The following is a 19,329-nucleotide window of genomic DNA, read 5'->3' as shown; positions in this document are numbered from 1 at the left end:
GACTTCCGCCAAATGTACTTGCTTAAGATATTGTACGTCTATAAATCACTGTTAAACTTATTATATTAATGTCTACTTCAAATGAATTAAACGAAATTTAGCTAGCTTGATTTACCCTATACAAAGAATGTTAGTGGCCTCAGGGTATTATGATCTGCATTCTCTACACACAGCGTTATAATGTATAACTGGACAGCTGGACACTGCAGTCGATAGTCCCAGGGACCTACGGCTTACATCTACACACAGCGTTATAATGTATAACTGTACAGCTGGACACTGTAGTCGATAGTCCCAGGGACCTACGGCTTACATCTACACACAGCGTTATAATGTGTAACTGGACAGCTGGACACTGCAGTCGATAGTCCCAGGGACATACGGCTTACATCTACACACAGTGTTATAATGTATAACTGGACAGCTGGACACTGCAGTCGATAGTCCCAGGGACCTACGGCTTACACCTACACACAGCGTTATAATGTCTAACTGGACAGCTGGACACTGCAGTCGATAGTCCCAGGGACCTACGGCTTACATCTACACACAGCGTTATAATGTCTAACTGGACAGCTGGACACTGCAGTCGATGGTCCCAGGGACATACGGCTTACATCTACACACAGCGTTATAATGTCTAACTGGACAGCTGGACACTGCAGGCGATAGTCCCAGGGACATACGGCTTACATCTACACACAGCGTTATAATGTCTAACTGGACAGCTGGACAATGCAGTCGATGGTCCCAGGGACCTACGGCTTACATCTACACACAGCGTTATAATGTCTAACTGGACAGCTGGACAATGCAGGCGATAGTCCCAGGGACCTACGGCGTACATCTGTACACAAATATAATACAAGCACTAACACAGTCAGGTGAATGCGAGTATCGAGTATCTGAGGACTAATTGCAGTTTTAGATAGGGCCATATGTTGTAAGATGTCGTCATATCTTATGATTTGGCAGGATACATAAAAGTGAATTATTTTCATCGATAAATGTGTTGAAACTGTTTGGTTACTCGTGAGCAAAACAATTCGAATATATAATGTCGCGATCCATAGCCAACTGAGTTATAATGACCAATATTGACGCATAGCGGAGCTTTTGACCCGTCATTTGTAACAAGATAGGTTTCGTTTTGAACATGCCGCGTTACACATAAGCTTACAAATCCGTGTGATATATAATTACGTCGTTCAGATATTGGACAGTATTTCCTATAGGTTTACAAGGTTACACAGTTTACAGGTTACAACTGTCAAATAAGTGGCCAAATGTGCAACAAAATGTTGGACAATCCCTAACAGTGTCTGTTTTTCAATCCAATCTTGTACTTCTTACACCATGAAATCGCAGAATTAATATTCTACATCTCTGCGTAAAGTAAAGTAAAAGGTATACCCCGTGCCGCTCGTCTGCAATTCTCGCACGGCGTCATAACTATACACTACACACGTAACTATAATGTTAGTATACATACTACTGAACGTCACCATTGTGCACGTGACTTGAGTGTATACAATAATATTCCACAATACAGTGGGGAATAAATACTATCGTCATGTTGATATTGATGACGGAGAACAAGGTGTCTCAGCCCTGTACTCTGGATCACGCAATTGCAAGACAAATATCAAATACATAGTGATATGGAATCACTGACATGGAACGTGATAGACGATTGAATACAAGGTCAGCTGACAGGTCTGACAGTCCTCGGTGCTGAAGATGCAGAAGGCGATTCTATTCGCACAAAGCATGACAAGCGGGTACTCCTTGTGTGGGGATGAAGGCTGCTGGCCTAATTATATGCCAGGTCCTAGTTATATCACAGGTCCTAGTTATATCCTAGGTCCTAGCTATATCCAAGGTTCTAGTTCTATCCCAGGTCCTAGTTATATCCAAGGTCCAAGTTCTATCCCAGGTCCTAGTTATATCCCAGGTCCTTGTTCTATCCAAGGTCCTATTTATATCCAAGGTCCTAATTATATCCTCGGTCCTAGTTATGTTCAAGGTCCTAGTTATATCCAAGGTCCTCGTTATATCCAAGATCCTAGCTATATCCTAGGTCCTAGTTATATCCCAAGTCCTGGTTATAACATATACATATACGCTATATACAAGGTCCAAACTTCATGATAGGTCCTAGTCATATCCAAGGTCCTTGCTATACCTTAGGTCCTTGTTATATCCTAGGTCATATATCCTAGGTGCTAACTATATCATAGGTCGTACCTATATTATCCTAGGTATTGCTGTATCGAGGATGTAGCTCAACCCACGATGACATACACGTCGATGATAGATATATGCCGTTTCCGACCTTAGGTTCCATGTCAGTGAGAAACGTTGTCCGCAGTCAAATATTACATTCTATTAAGTTGGGTGAAGTGAAGAGATATCAGCGATGTTATGTGATGTACAGTGGGTAGACAGTATGATGGTATGATGGTATGATGGTATGACAGTATTGAACATCGATCACGGCCCGCGTACTCGTCACAACAAAGCGTATTGGACATAGCACTACAAGTGTACTGTTACGAGATATTTCATATATACAGCACTACAAGTGTACTGTTATGAGATATTTCATATATACAGCACTACAAGTGTACTGTAATGAGATATTTCATATATATAGCACTACAAGTGTACTGTTATGATATATTTCATATATACAGCACTACAAGTGTACTGTTATGAGATATTTCATATATACAGCACTACAAGTGTACTGTTATGAGATATTTCATATATACAGCACTACAAGTGTACTGTTATGAGATATTTCATATATACAGCACTACAAGTGTACTGTAATGATATATTTCATATATATAGCATTGCAACCTGTTGCCGTGCCCAATATTTAAATAGTAGCACATAGTAGATTAGAATACGTAGCACACTGGCCAGATACATAGACATGGTAAAGACCGGATAAGACGAACTCAAAATGATCGTCATGTTTAGTTCGGCATAGCCGAAGTTACATTTTATATGAAAATACATGTAACTTGATAACAACAATTAAAGACTAAACACTGGATTTGGTATAACCGATTGTTCGTTATTACCGACTTCGTATTACTCGATGTCAACTGCAGATTCACTCGTAATCATCATGAAAATATATACATGTATATAAACATCATACTAGTAACATACAGGCGACGACGTATACGTTTGTTAACTTTAAATGGAAGTATTATCAAAGAGAAAGAACTGATGTCAATGGTTACACAACGCTAAGAGCATATTAGGAATGAACGTATGTATAGTCCGACATGATGGCGTCTACTGCGCATGTCTATGATGACAGTAATAGTTATATACTGGGTGGTCACATGTCGGCCGAGACAGGCATGCATGCAGTGCTGAGGACTACCACTTGTGATGAAGCGTTGATATATGAAACCTTCAGCTGGGAGCCTGTAGTTAAATGAGTATTCGCCAGGCAACGCAACAATACTTTGAATCGGTTGATGTAAGTATTGGTCCACGTGACACATTTCTTGACCTATCTAGCCAGCACATCCCCATGGTTGGGTATCCTGATGGCGTGGTAGGCGTGCGATTCGAATGTCCTCGTAAGCCATTGATTATATAAATAAGTCAGGCACACACCCTTGTGTGTGCGGCAGCACTTTCCACGTCAGTTTGTAGGGCTGGTCAGATCAGGATTGTTCGCCTCGCAGCTGTGTTTCTCGTGCAGCTGTACGCCTGATGAAGCTGTGTGCGACACTAACAGGTACTTTCACCAGCTGGGGAACCTGCAAACCCGTGCTTCTTCCGCATCTGTGTGTTCATCACCCAGCTGATATAGGCCATGAGGATGTCGTCCATGTTGTGCCCCTGAAACATGGACGTCGTAGAATAGCCAAGTCTCACTTCAAGTCAACACTTTATAAATTAATAAAACCATATATATTAGAATGAAGAAATATTGGTTTGTTGTTTAACGCTGTACTCAGCACTATTCCAGCTATATGATGGCGGCCTGTAAATAAACGAAGCTGGACCAGACAATCCAGTGATTGACATTTCGATCCAAACAATTGGGATATGATGACATTCATCAATTAAGGCAGCGAGCCTGACCACCCGATCCCGTTAGTTGCCTCTAACGACATACATGACATGCTGAAGATCAATTCTAACCCGGATCTTCACAGGTTGAATGAGGAAATAAGAAAACGTAATTATTTATGGACAACAACTAGACACTCCAGCTTGATGAAGGTGTAATAATCTACATCGAAACGTCGGTATATACAATGATTCAGAAGTTGTTATCCATAAAGTTGCATGTTTATCTTGTTACTGACCAACTTCAGGAATGCTAAACAAACAGTCATATCAGAAAGGCTGTTGACAACATGTATTTTATTGATTGTGACAGTGTAAATAACGGAAGCGTTCAAAATGAAATCATTCAAAATACGAAATGTCGTGATAAACGAAACATAAGTTCAGAACATGTCCCCTTGTATACGTGTCCGCTTTCCCAGCACTGTCCGAGAACTCGGGTGTCCAAATTAACAGGGTTCAGAATAACAGGTTTTGACAGTATGTGTATAGTGAGTGAGTTGGGTTTAACGTCGTTTTTAACAGTATTCCAGTTATATCGTCAGCTTAATGTGGGAGGAAAGGCCGAAGTGATGCAGGTCTCAGACGTTTACCACTTCGGTGAAACCCACAATCACGGGTATGGCGCTGACAAACCTAGAAACATAATCGGGACGAACCGGTATTCGAACCCACAATCATAGGTTTCTGGCATGTCCAAGGGACGCAACTCTGCACAGCGAATCGCGGCGCCTTAGACGACTTGGCCACCCGTGCCCCCCAGTATAACACTAAGTCTGGGTATAATGCATCAGAGTCCATTCTCCAAAAGAATGCTCCATATTGTTAATACCCAAGTCTTTGGATCATCGTTCACTCAGTTTCTTTATCAGCTCCCTGGGGAGTCTGCGTATGTCAGATATGTTCCCATAGTTACCACGCTTGTTTCCAGCAGCATCTTGATGGTGTTCGTCCCATCTATCACCATCAGCGTGATGGAGTCTTCGTCGAAGGCCCAGTTGGGGATCTGTGAGAACTCCAGTGTCCTCAACATTCTCTGCAATGGAGAGAACACACCATGCACATATGACAGTAGATGTCGAAAACTTTAATGAGTGTTAAATGTTAAGGGATTGTACACTGTAACGACCGACAGCATGTGATGGATACATTGTGTATTAAACGTGTGTCCCCACAGTGTGTGGACCGCCTCCGTGGTCTAGTGGATAGAGTCCAGACAGCAGAATGTCGGGGTAAGATCCCCGGCCGCGTCATACCAACAGACGTTAGCGATGGCATTGGTTCATTTTTGATCACCTATCAGCGACAATTAACTGTTGGCTTTCATTGTTAAGTTTCCACCTTCGTTATCTTATTACTTTTGTTGTTCCTACAGGTACATATAAATGTTCAGTTCTCTGCCTCATAGCATTTATTCACCTGATGAAGGAGTAAGCATATACTCCAAACGTTGTGTTCCTCATAATAAAGAAGCTGACACCCATAATTTCTCATCTTTATGACATTTGTTGTTTCCCTGCCTGGCGCTCGACATTAAGGAGATCACACAATGACGGTCGGCTCTGAGACAGTATCATGTGACCTGAACGGGACGTTATATAAAAACCAGTTTCACCTCATCTCACCTCATTACCATTGGATTGCGTACAATAGATATGAAGTAGAATGTCACCACAGCACAAGGCAGCCAGTGGATATACCGAGGCAGCGCGTGTCTGGTGGAGATAAGGTGACCGTTGTTCATGCTATCAATCACTGGTTTGTCTGGCCTAGATTCAGCTAGCGCCAGTCAGCCGTGATGAAGTCGGAACATTGCAAGACAATCCCCGGTCACACCCACACCCAGCGTGAAGACAGAGCAGTACACAGTCGACAGACTTCAGCCCCAAAGGCATTGTCACGTGGAGTCCGTTTTGAGAAAACTGATGCAAGCCATAACCATATGCATGCTAATGAACAATTTTTATTCACCGATAAATTCCTGAACTTTAACGAATTCCGACAACAGACATATAAATGTTGCTAAAAACATTTAAGAAAAGAAATAAGCTTACGTTTGAATTTGTGTGAGGTTGGAAAGGGCCAATGTCTGTATCTTGGCCCTTTTTACCCTCAAGCATTTGCATGGGATCTAACAGGTGAGATTGATAAAACAACTACTGAAAGTACAAACACATACTAGCAAAGTTCTTTTAAATAATTTAAACTAATGTCAACTTTGTTGAAATAGATGAAACATAATAATAATGTTTCCAAACTTTCAAAATCTCTTACACAACCCACACGGAAATGAGAGCTAAAAGGGACAAAATCTAGCAAACTTTAAGTGACTTTGGCCCTTTTTACAGAATTTTAAGTGGCTATATTTCAAAAACTTATCAATGAAAACATGACATATTTTTTCTACAAATATTCATACATGTTATTTGTGCAATAATATGCCAAAAAGGCCAAAGTGCATTTTAGCCCCTTTTGGCTCCAAGCTGTTCAGTAAGTGGTGAACTCACCCTTGTGTTGGAGTCAATCAGGTGCAGCCCTGTCATATTGATCGCCACCAGGAGGTTCTTGGGAAGGTCTTTTTGAGCTCGTTGCTGGAAGCAATGTTTCCCCCACCATTATATCATGTCATGTTACAAGAACATGATGACGTGAAGCATACCACAAAGATCCTGGGACTTCTCTTGTGACAAACATAGTATTTATTGTTAACAGCCATCGTGATTGTGAAATGGTTGCTTTCATATTCAGTGGGGATAGTGTATGGCCATTCGTGGACAATATTGTTTACCTCGAAGGTTACTTTGACATATATGCTGCAGTTGCTTATGTGCTTGTGTCTTTCGATTAGTATGTAATAGCAGAGTTTTGAACAGAGTTTTGAAAAGGGTTGGTAATTAATCAACAGCTCTTAGAGCAATGTGTCTTGAATGCGTCACAGCCATGTTGAATGGTCACTTACCTTGACTTCAAAGAATATGGATCCATATGTCGTGAGCTGGCTAATGACCTTGAGGAAGGAGGCCTTTGCTTGATCCTGGCTCAGATCCTTACCCTCGTCGTAGTACTGAGTGATTGTCTGCCAACATGGTACTGATCATTAGGGTGAGTGAGTGAGTGGACGCAAGACTTGACACCATGTGGTGAAAGCCAACAGCATGACTATGGTGCAAACAAAGCTAAGAACATCATCAGGGAGAAAAGAGGATTGGCATCAAGGAAAGGTTCCTGTCTAGGTAATGTTACATGCACAGCGAATTGCTCGCCAACTTGCCTCCGATGGCTATGTTGATAACAAACATAATAATGAAATGAATAACACGGATGACCGACATTGCGAAACCAATGATTGTGCGTCAGTAAGATGGGCTACCTTGGACCAATATTGTTGTAAACTGTCTAGCCTACCTTGGACCAGTATTGTTGTAAACTGTCTAGCCTACCTTGGACCAGTATTGTTGTAAACTGTCTAGCCTACCTTGGACCAGTATTGTTGTAAACTGTCTAGCCTACCTTGGACCAGTATTGTTGTAAAGTGTCTAGCCTACCTTGGACCAGTATTGTTGTAAACTGTCTAGCCTACCTTGGACCAGTATTGTTGTAAACTGTCTAGCCTACCTTGGACCAGTATTGTTGTAAACTGTCTGTCCTACCTTGGAGCAGTATTGTTGAAAACTGTCTAGCCTACCTTGGACCAGTATTGTTGTAAACTGTCTAGCCTACCTTGGACCAGTATTGTTGTAAACTGTCTAGCCTACCTTGGACCAGTATTGTTGTAAACTGTCTAGCCTACCTTGGACCAGTATTGTTGAAAACTGTCTATCCTATCTTGGACCAGTATCGTGTTAACTGTGTCTAGCCTACCTTGGACCAGTATTGTGTTAACTTTGACTAGTTAACCTTAGATCAGTATTGTGTGAACTGTGTCTAGTAAACCTTAGACCAGTATTGTGTGAACTGTGTCTAGTTAACCTTAGACCAGCATTGTGTGAACTGTGTCTAGTTTACCTTGGACCAGTATTGTGTGAACTGTGACTAGTTAACCTTAGACCAGTATCGTGTGAACTGTGTCTACTTTACCTTTGACCAGTATCGTGTGAACTGTGTCTAGCCTACCTTGGACCAGTATTGTGTGAACTGTGTCTAGCCTGCCTTGGACCAGTATTGTGTAAACTGCGTATAGCCTACCTTGGACCAGTATCGTGTGAACTGTGTCTAGCCTACCTTGGACCAGTATTGTTGTAAACTGTCTAGCCTACCTTGGACCAGTATTCCGAGGACTGCGTCTGCAACAGCTTCTTCGGGGCAATGCTCTTGCTGACCTCACTGAAAATATTGAAATCATCAGAATATACACCTGGTAAATAGTGGTATTCCAGACGTATTTGATGAACTTCACACATTTACAATAAGTATTGTTAAGTAGAAATCAAACAGAGGCCTGTAGAGATCCGGGGAAGATCCGTCTTCAGCAACCCATGCTTGCCGTAAAAGGCGACTATGCTTGTTGTAAGAGGCGACTAACGGGACCGGGTGGTCAGGCTCACTGACTTGGTTGATGCATGCCATCGTATCCCAATTGCGTGGATCGATGCTCATGTCAATCACTGGATCGTCAGGTCCAGACTCGATTATTTACATACCGACGTATAGCAATATAACTGGAATATTGATGATTGTGGCATCAAACAACCAACAAACAATAGAGACCAAGGGGGCCAACTGTAAAACGATATATCTGCAGATCGTCTTCAGAAAGATTATTACAGTAAGTGTCACTGAACGGACATGGCTTATGGTCACTAGTACCTGAATGTTTCCTTCAGTGGCTTGGGTTCGTTGCCGTACTTGGCCCTGTACGCGAGGGATGCGAGTCTGGCGGTCACGTCATCTGTAGTCTGGTGATATCCACGGATGAAGTTGGGCAGCTCCTGCAACAGGAAGAGCTCGGTTTCACTGTTGTCCCTGTTTGAATTTTCAAGATATAACTGGATTCTTCTTACATACTTCTTTTCATTAAAGGAGTATTAACTATGTGCCAACATATGTGTTCCCTGGACCCGCGGTATGTGGAATAGCACCAACCTACGACAATAAGACACACCTGCGAGTGTGTGAGTATGGTTTTACGCCGCTTTTAGTAATATCCCATCAATATCACGGCAGGGGACACCAGAAATCGGCTTCACATACTGTACCCGTCTTGGAATCAAACCCGTGTCTTCGGCGTGACTAGCGAATGCTTTAACCACTAGGCTACCCGACAGCCCATATGCCTGCGGGAAGTGGAAGCACACATACCTGCGGGAAGTGGAAGGACACATAGCTGCGGGAAGTGGAAGGACACATACCTGCGGGAAGTGGAAGGACACATATCTGCGGGAAGTGGAAGGACACATAGCTGGGGGAAGTGGAAGGACACATAGCTGCGGGAAGTGGAAGGACACATAGCTGCGGGAAGTGGAAGCACACATACCTGCGGGAAGTGGAAGGACACATCGGCCACCGAGTCGTGTCCAGGCTTGATATTGACCCACACCTTCTTCAGCATCACCAGGACCGGGGTCAGCGGACCGGACACTGGAACACGTGGACGGACATTACAGCTACACAGTGGGACACACATGAACCAGAGTTCCAATGATCATGAGTATCTATGATGAAAACATCATTCACCTTACAGCGTAAATTGCTATTAAAATATTAGACAAGAATATTCCATCCACATATATACACAAGATGATTACCTATACTACAGTATCTACGGCTTCAGCTGAGAGATTACTACCTATACTACCTACCATATTACTCCTCCGCCCGTCCGACCGACCGCCGGACTCAACCCAGCCCCTCCCCCCGCTCACACTCACACACACACCCTGTATACGGGTCGGTTACTATACTTACGTCTTGCCCGAATGGCGGCTTTCTGAGACACCCAGTACATCTCGGCATGCGACAGGGCGTCAAAGTAGTACTCGTTTGCTTGGAGGGAGTGTACTGAAGGTGGAACAAGGATCATTCATTAAGCTAGCATGTCACTGTGCAGGAATAATTTCAATTTCAATCTGGACAATAACTAATAACTTTCTTTTTAGATCTGAAGGACGATCATCATTATTCAGTGCAGAGATGTTCTGACACAATGTTTCCTTCCACTGCATGGACGAATGCTGACTCACTAGATGGCGTCACGTGCACCATCCTCACATCTTTTGTATATTCAAATAGCTGTCTATTTGTTATGTTTTCAACAAGTTCATCATTTACACACTGACTATAAATAACAAACTGACCGCTGTCCTGGAAGCTCATGAACAAGCTGTACTCTTCCCACGTCTTCAGGCCAAGTCTCGTGCACACCTCTCGCTTAATGTCGATGATTCTCGTCACTGACGTCACGTCGAATGTCTTAAAAAACAACATCATAGCCGTTCTACATACTTCTACATAAAGTCGAACTACATCAGTGGTAATTACATAGGGGATAACTAAGATGTGTACTGTAGATGACTCTCACGTCAACATAACTCCACGATACACAGAGGGAGATTGTACAACGCATGAACTAAGATCTAGTGTAGTAATCAGTCATAATGCGATGATTAGGTTTCGGGTCGTATACTTGTGTCGCTTGATACAGAAACTAACATGACAGTTCCACGTGGAATAGATGGGGTGCAAGGCCTCGACCAACATTTGGACATGGGTAGCCAGTACTTCCAGGATACTTGGTCGATCTTGTTCCACACCAACGTCAAACAACTGTGGACGTTAATCAGCGTGACGGAACAATGGATGGGTTAACGGTCATAAGAACACTGACGTGTACATGATGTGATGGGTCATAGAGAATGTGCAACGCAGATGTGTTTCGTGTTCTGTTCTGACATCTTCCAGTACACAAGGAGTGGTATTTGTAAAGGGCGCCCGGGGGCCCAGATGTCTAAAGCGACTGCAGACTGACAGTGTAACAGATACCGATACACGGGTTCGAATCCAGTTCGTTCTGATTCAGTTTCTGGATTTGACAGCACCATACAGCACATACTCGTTGTGCGGGCACGGATGGCCCAGTCATCTAAGACGCCGCTATTCGCTGTGCAGAGATGCGTCCGTTTGGCACGCCAGACACCTATGTTCGCCCCGATTCTGTTTCTAGGTTTGTCAGCACCATACCCGTGCTCATGGGTTTCACCAAAGTGGTAAACGTCTGAGTCCTGCATCACTTCAGGCTTTCCCCACACATTAAGCTGACGTACCACGATATAACTTGAATATTATTTAAAGTTGTCTTGAATGTAACTCACGCACTGTTAAACGACAAAAAGACCAGAGGTCAAGCTTACCTGGCAGGTGTTGTCTGGGATGTACACCTTGACTCGGACAGTGGGCAGCTTCCTGGACAGCATGTCGTGCTCAGCTGGGTGGGGCGGCCACAGTCGACAGCCGCGTCTACACAGTATTAGGTTAGTCAGTATCTACGTTAACTATAGATTTTTTTCATTATGGGTGCTCTATCTTCCTTAAATACAAATATTTCAATGATTGTCCAATAAAACATATTTACACAGTTTCGAATCATTTAAGTTTTGTTACTTTCTAACGTTTACATGCATGTACACATCATGTAGTAAATCAATGAGCGTACACTCTGTGACTTGCTGGATTGCGTGTCCTCGCGACCCGTCGGCGTGGATCATATTGCTCACAAAATTAATCACTGGATTATCTGGCCAAGATTCCATTATTTACATGTCGCAGTCAAGTAACTGTAATACTGCTGATTGCGGCGTCAAACAGTACACAAACAAACAAAACGCTCTATTGTTTAGAAAACCGGCTTTTGACATAGGTTTCAACTGTTCTATCCATAACGAGTTCTCAATCAAAATACACACAAAGACTAAAGTACCCACGAGTGCATGTGTGGAGACCATGGACCCGGTGAACGCTACTCACGTCTTAGCTCTCTCCAGCCTCTCACCACACAGCTTGGCGATGGGGAGAGGGCTTGACCGCACAAACTTCTGCGCCTCATCATACAGCCCCTCCCCCGGGATCGCCGTCGTAGCCAGCATCAGCAACAACAACCACCCACGTTCCTCACTTGACCTGCAGACACAGCACCGTGGCGGGTCAATGTCAAGGTCGACATGAGGACAAACATGGGACGTCAATACAAATAAATGTAATTGATTTAATTCCTAATAAATTTCTCTTCTGGCAAAATCTGTTAACAATGTATAAATTACTTAACTTTATGACACGCTATGGGTTTAAGAACTTTGTCGTTCTGCGTGTATGCAAGTTTGTAGATAACAAGGAGGATGTAATTTTCTATCAAACTGTTAGGATTCTCACTTGTTCGAGTTGTTGGTCAGTTGCTTGATAACTTGACAGAAAACTTCATCTCGTAAATATCTCTGAAAAAAAACAGAAACTTCATTAAGAATCCACAAAACCGTTTCACTGTAATTTAATATATCTCACTCTAGGAAATTAATTCGCCATGCAAGGGGCATAACTAAGCTATTACCCAATCCATGTGTGGCCACGTGTCATTCCGGAATGAATTATGTATGCTACTGAGGAGCGCGAATTGTGTCAAAAGTAGTAAGTTGGTCACAACTGGAATGTTTCTCACAAATAGTAATATGGCCATAATTGGTAATATTGTCACAATTGGAAATTTGGTAATATCAGGTAATATTGTCACAATTGGTAATTTGGTAACATCTGGTAATATTGTCGCAACTGGTAATTTGGTAACATCTGGTAATATTGTCACAAGGAGTGGATATGTCACACTTAGTAGCTTGGGCACAAGTGGTCTCAATTTATAATATGGTTATTTGGTTACATTATTCTGGTGCTATAGTTACAGCTAGTAATATGGTCACAAGGGGTAACATGGTCACAAAGGGTAATATGGTCACAAGGGTAATATGGTCACAAGGGGTAATTTGGTCACAGGGGTAATATGGTCACAAGGGATAATATGGTCACAAGGGGTAATATGGTCACAAGGGTTAATACGGTCACAAGGGTAATATGATCACAAGGGTAATATGGTCACAAGGGGTAATATGGTCACAAGGCGTAATACAGAGGCAAGTGCTAACATTGCTGTTCCCTCCGTTAAACTCACACTTCTGCTAGCCGGCTCGACGATCCAGCGATTGGCCAGCTCAATGTCCGTCACATTGTCCTTCAGGTGGGCGTCCCCCATGAACTGCTGGACTGGTGGTTAGGTCAAGGTCAACAATAAAACTAATTATCCTTTTAATCGGCAAATGATTGTAGAAACAGGTAATAACTTATTCAACTGGCGCTAAATATCAATAAAATAACAACTATGTTTATTAATATAACTATCATACATTTGTTGTAGAGATATTCCATATCTAAATCAAGTATAAGGGAATATAGGAAACTATCAGTATCCAACAACAGGCTTATCACGGCAGTTATTTTATCACGGCAGAATGCACACGCGGCCATGAGGTATGAGAAGATAGATATGGGTTAATTCTGATTTGATTATTTTGGGGAAGACAAATAGTAACATATGATTTACGCAGCTATAAAACAGACAGTCGGTGGTATGCGTGGGACGTGATTAACGACGGACTCATGTCACGATGAGATATGTTTTACAACAATAAACCGAATCAGGCGATAACTACCCAGAGGTCACATTCACCCGATGACCCCTGCCCGGAAGCCAGGCTGCCGATACATCTTCCTCCCCACGTGTGTAACGAACCACGTGGATACATTCCAGCAGGTATATGTCGGTGTATCGATATTGTACAGGGGATATGTTCCAAGGTACAACTAGGACAAAGGCAGACGGAGGCAGACATATATCTCTGTTAGTCGAGGAACCCACTGTTATAAAAAAGTGTCCAGTGTGTATGAAATATAGTCCATGTCATAGCGACGACTCATCTGGTTAAGTACAATATGAGTCGTTCAAGTGAGCATTCGTTGAATACATGTATCACCTCATTCGTATTCGGTAAATCCTAATTATTGCTATCGTCAACTGATACACTTACGTGACCATTCAAATCAATTCGTGACATCAGAAGTATTAAAAAAATAGTTTCATTTCAATGTTTCCTGTTCCTGTCTGTCTCGAGTTATTGAACAAATCTTATCCTCGTCATGAAACCTAGACGAGGACAATTTGTTCCGGTCGGGCTCACTATTATATTTCACGATGCATCTTTCGTTAACACTGAGTGGGAACTGATAGCAGGAGGGGATGTGTGAGTGATGGTTTACGCCGGTTTAGCAACATTCCAGTAAGTCTTGGAACACCAGGGATGAAACATTACATTACGGGGCCGAACCGGGGTCTGAACCGTGACAAGCGAACACAATATTAATAACCAGTAGTTGTACACACCAGCCCTATTGGTTTGTTTTGTCTGTTTGTTGTTTAACCCCGCACTCAGCAATATTCCAGCTCTATGACGGCGGTCTGTAAATAATCGAGTCTGAACCAGACAACCAGTGATTGACATCATGAGCATCGATCAACGCAATTGGAATACGATGACATGCATCAACCAAGTCAGCGAGCCTGACCACCCGATGCTGATATCCTCTTACGACAAACATGGTCGCCTTTTACGGCAAGAATGGGTTGCTGAAGGTCTATTCTAACCCGGGTCTTCACGGGTCCCCTATTGGTAACACAACTACCCACGCTGACCAGACACGTGGCAGCTGTGGAGACAGCTATGCGGCTGCAAGAAGCACGGGGAAGGATATCAGTGAATGTTCGACAAGCCATGAGGCGGGTGTCATCTCGGTTCAAGGACTTTCTCAGGAGGGGCTTCTTGATGGGGTCCTTGCTGAACTGCCAGATGAGGTCACTCTTGCCCTTCCCGCGTTTTATAGAAGCCTTGTTGAAAATCTTCGTCACGGCATTCTCGTTGGGTTGTCTGGAAAAGATGCTTTGTCTTAACAATGACGTCAGAGAATTAGCAGAGTGAGTGAGTGAGTGAGTATGGTTTTAGGGCGCTTTTAGCAATAATCCAGCAATATCACGGCGGGGAAAATAGAAATAGGCTTCTCACATTGTACCCATGTGGGGAATCGAACCCGGGTCTTTAACAACCAGACTACCCCACCGCCCCAAAGAGTATGAGTAGAATCGGCTGAGAACATGTAAATGCGAACATAATATTTTGCATGGCTTAAGATCCAAAACGAAAAGTTGTAATGGTTAATATATATCTTATTGGTATGCGAAAATGCCTTGCATAGAGCAGTATGACATTTTGAATAATAAGATACAGTATGTATTTTTTAATGAGATATTTGGCATTGCTGGTCGTTAACTGTCGCCTGCAGCAACAGACAAGCATAGAGCTTCATTTAATACACAGACAGACTCCCGGAATGTTTCTGGTAGCTGTTAACAAGAGGTGAGGACGGGCTGCATGCATAAAGTTCTTTGTTCTCACCTGAAATGATATCTTGAGTATTTCTGGAGTGTATGAGGCCGGCCATCGTCCTGGTTCCTGAACACCTGACTGTCTCTCTCTAATTGCACTGTAAACATTGTCTGAAACAGACACACTGACGTGACTAGGGAATCACAGCCCCCTGAAGTCGCAGCCCTGTTTGATGGTAACAGGTTTAAGCATCGTCATCAATAGTTACTTACTTACAAAATTACTTTATTTTAATTTTTGTGTGAAAATAGTAATTGATACCATGGTCTGTATTGCGTCCACGTCTTTATCCAGTGGACAAAGTCTGACCATTCAGTGCTCAGCGTGTCAACTTGATGTGGGAGAGGCACTGAAGTGACACAAGCCGTGTGTGTGCCAGTGTATGTGTTTGTGTGTGAATGTGTGTGTATGCGTGTGTGATCGTGTGAATGTGTGTATGCATGTGTGTGAATGTGTGTATGCGTGCGTGTATGTATGTTTTTGTATGTGTGTGCATGTGTATGTGTGTGAACGTGTGTATACGTGTGTATGAGTGTGCATGTGTGTGAATGTGTGCGGAAGTGTATGTGTGTGCATGTGTGGGGAAGTATGTGTATGTGTATGCACGTGTGCGCATGTGCATATGTATGAATGTGTGTGCATGTGTATGTGTGTGCATGTGTGTATGTGTGTATGAGTGTGCATATGTGTGAATGTGTGCGGAAGTGTATGTGTGTGCATGTGTGTGTGTATGAATGCGTTTATGCGTGTATAAGTGTGTAAATGTGTACGCATTAATGTGTGTTTGCGTATATACATACGTGTGTGTTTGTTAGTGTGTGCGATTGTGTGCTAGAGAAATGTGTGCGGAGTGCCAGATCAGCTTACCAGAACCTCTGAGGAAGGCTCATCCACGGTGTTGAGGATATAGACGAGGTCCCGCGGTACGTCACACGGTTTGCCTGTCCTCTGACACACGCCACGGAAGGGGTCCAGCTTGTTGTATTCCTTGACTGCCTTGTCCAGCGTGATCAGGTCTCCCTTCTTCAGATCTACAAGAAGAAACAACGTGTATGCTGTCTTCCTATATTCTATTTGATCTATCGGCCAGATTTAACGATATCATACTGTTAATAAATAATAATAATAAAAGATACAAAACGCTTTCTATATTCATACGAAATAGTGATGACACCAGGTGTTCCCTAAAGGTAAATCAAAATAGGGACATTATTGTGTCACTGATGCGGCAAATTTGGAAATGTCCTCCACATGTCTACCATAAAAAAATTGAAAGCTTTACTGAGGCCTTGAATGATGTAACGTTGATCAGACAACTTCTGATCAAAACGCTCAGCATGTGACAATCTTTGAAATCTTGGTGGAAAGAGCATCCTCGATTGTATCTCAGAAGTTGAGAAATGTGGACACCAAGGGTTGAAGCTGCAGGAATATTGTTCGACATAAAGGGAAAGTTGACTTTTGGAAAGTTGAAGTCCCCCCTCTCGTCATCCAGTCTTGTGGAGAGTGTTTTGTCAGTCTAACTATTTTTACCTGGACCTAAATATGAAACACATGAGGCGGTCTCACCGGTCTCTTTAGTTATATTTCTTGTTCAGGTGGGTAAATCAGTGGAAGGGAATTGGCTATTGGATTGTTATTGAACGATATTAGATCATCGATATACCTAAAGCTTATGTTCAACTAATTGGCCAAATTACCTTGTTTTGACTTTGTCAATGCGAACAGACAGAAATTCCAATTCATATGCATAAAGAAACAGTTCCGCAAGAAGGGGCTATTTGGATCCTACGTCCTGCCCAAATGTCTTAAACCAAACTTTTACATATACTTTATCAATGAGGAAGTCCGATATTTCACATATTGCTTTCTCATTAAACTTGGAGTTGGCATTTACATTCATTTTCAGACATGTAGACACGTGTCTATATTTATGGTCACCTTGTTTGTAACAAAAGCCCCATGGATCAAGACTTGAAGTTTTCTCTTAATAACTTAAAAATCAGTTGTTTTGACTGAATTGAACCGGGGGTTTTCTGAGATTGTGAAACATCAAGCAAATCCGTTGAATTTTTGAGAATCCCCATGGTATTAATTCCATATGTCTCAAATGCCTCCTATGAATAGAATTGAAGAAGGCCATTCCTTGATTGTATTGAGGCTTATGGTTAATCGTTGAGACAGGGATTTGGTGGTACATTTGCCGGACACAGCAATATCTCTCTCTTTGTACCTACTTTTATTGAGCTTTGGAGCTCAGTACATCAAAGGAATGGACATGTCTTCGCGGATTTAGAGTCAAGCCAGAAAAAGGGGATAGTGCTGACTATATAAACTAGGTATATGCCTTGCTTGTTGTTGATGACTATATAAGCCAAGAATGTACCTTGCTTGTTGTCGATGACTATATAAGCCAGGAATGTACCTTGCTTGTTGTCGATGACTATATAAGCCAAGAATGTACCTTGCTTGTTGTCGATGACTATATAAGCGAGGAATGTACCTTGCTTGTTGTCGATGACTATATAAACCAGGAATGTACCTTGCTTGTTGTCGATGACTATATAAGCCAGGAATGTACCTTGCTTTTTGTCGATAACTATATAAACTAAAGTACTCACGGAAATGAAAAAAACCCTGTTTTTCTCAATTTAAAAATCGACACAAAGTGTTACGTACAAATGTAGCTGTAAATACGAAATAACAAAACAACTCGAAAAGTACTAGTCTGGATTTGCTAGTTTGATCTCAGTGAACAATACAAAATGTACTTTACAGGAGGTATTTTGTCGGCACTTTCAACATTCAAAAATAAAACTAAGTCCAAATTGACATAGCAGAAACAGACTATAGGCATTATGCACCTGTTCTCACCTGTCGTCAAGGTGTCATAGGTCACCTTGATCTACTTACACCTGGTTATGCCCTGTTCCACAATAGTCTGTTTTATTCACATTTTTACACACTTTTACGTGTAAAAAGGCATACAAACTTTTGACACGCTGTATTTGTGCCACGGCCCAATTAGTACTAATTTAGTTTGTTTGAATATTTACATATTTTGTATATTAACTGCATTTATTTAAGATCTGAGGTCGAAAAAACATTTTTTTTCATTTCCGTGAGTACTTTAGGTATGTGCCTTGCTTGTTGTCGATGACTATATAAGCCAGGAATGTGCCTTGCTTGTTGTCAATGACTATATAAACTAGGTATGTGCCTTGCTTGTTGTCGATGACTATATAAACTAGGTATGTGCCTTGCTTGTTGTCGATGACTATATAAACTAGGTATGTGCCTTGCTTGTTGTCGATGACTTTATAAACTAGGTATGTGCCTTGCTTGTTGTCGATGACTATATAAACTAGGTATGTGCCTTGCTTGTTGTCGATGACTTTGTAAACTAAGTATGTACCTTGCTTGTCGTTTATGAATATATGAGCCAGGAACGTACCTTGCTTGTTGTCGATGACTATTGCGTACTTGGAGCGCATCTGCAGGCCTTCTATGAATGACGTCAGGAGGAGATGGAAGTCATCGGAGTGATTGGACATGACGGAGTACTCCTCGTCCTTGACGGTGGTGATGTTAACTGTGTGTCTGAAACCAGGGGAACATCGGTACAGGGCCATGTGAGACTGGGACACCTACCTGTCATATACCTGACATATATCTGACATATACCTGTCATATACCTGACATATACCTGTCATATACCTGACATATATCTGACATATACCTGTCATATACCTGA

At 42.3% G+C, this 19,329-nt stretch overlaps 1 protein-coding gene across 4 annotated transcripts in view; it reads right to left on the bottom strand.

The window, feature by feature from the left end:
• Positions 1–2,845: 2,845 nt before the first annotated feature.
• LOC139448234 (myosin-VIIa-like) overlaps positions 2,846–19,329 on the bottom strand; it is a 57,178-nt gene continuing 40,694 nt past the window's right edge. For all 4 annotated transcript variants that reach the window (XM_071229752.1, XM_071229753.1, XM_071229754.1 and 1 more), the window contains 17 exons: positions 19,030–19,175; positions 16,443–16,606; positions 15,585–15,685; positions 14,887–15,059; positions 13,253–13,347; positions 12,466–12,527; positions 12,064–12,216; positions 11,451–11,556; positions 10,398–10,512; positions 10,009–10,101; positions 9,578–9,681; positions 8,911–9,032; positions 8,361–8,427; positions 7,064–7,180; positions 6,612–6,695; positions 5,021–5,140; positions 2,846–3,870 (listed from right to left, as the gene is read on the bottom strand). In XM_071229752.1, coding sequence (XP_071085853.1) covers positions 3,760–3,870; positions 5,021–5,140; positions 6,612–6,695; positions 7,064–7,180; positions 8,361–8,427; positions 8,911–9,032; positions 9,578–9,681; positions 10,009–10,101; positions 10,398–10,512; positions 11,451–11,556; positions 12,064–12,216; positions 12,466–12,527; positions 13,253–13,347; positions 14,887–15,059; positions 15,585–15,685; positions 16,443–16,606; positions 19,030–19,175 — 1,933 coding nt within the window. In that variant the 3' untranslated portion in view covers positions 2,846–3,759. The remainder of the gene's footprint in view (positions 3,871–5,020; positions 5,141–6,611; positions 6,696–7,063; positions 7,181–8,360; positions 8,428–8,910; positions 9,033–9,577; positions 9,682–10,008; positions 10,102–10,397; positions 10,513–11,450; positions 11,557–12,063; positions 12,217–12,465; positions 12,528–13,252; positions 13,348–14,886; positions 15,060–15,584; positions 15,686–16,442; positions 16,607–19,029; positions 19,176–19,329) is intronic.

This window comes from Haliotis cracherodii, unplaced genomic scaffold (assembly GCF_022045235.1).
Source record: "Haliotis cracherodii isolate W230 unplaced genomic scaffold, xgHalCrac1.p SCAF_7, whole genome shotgun sequence".
Taxonomy (NCBI): domain Eukaryota; kingdom Metazoa; phylum Mollusca; class Gastropoda; order Lepetellida; family Haliotidae; genus Haliotis; species Haliotis cracherodii.
The sequence above is the reverse complement of the archived record's forward strand: the minus strand, read 5'-3'. Positions and strand labels throughout refer to the sequence as shown.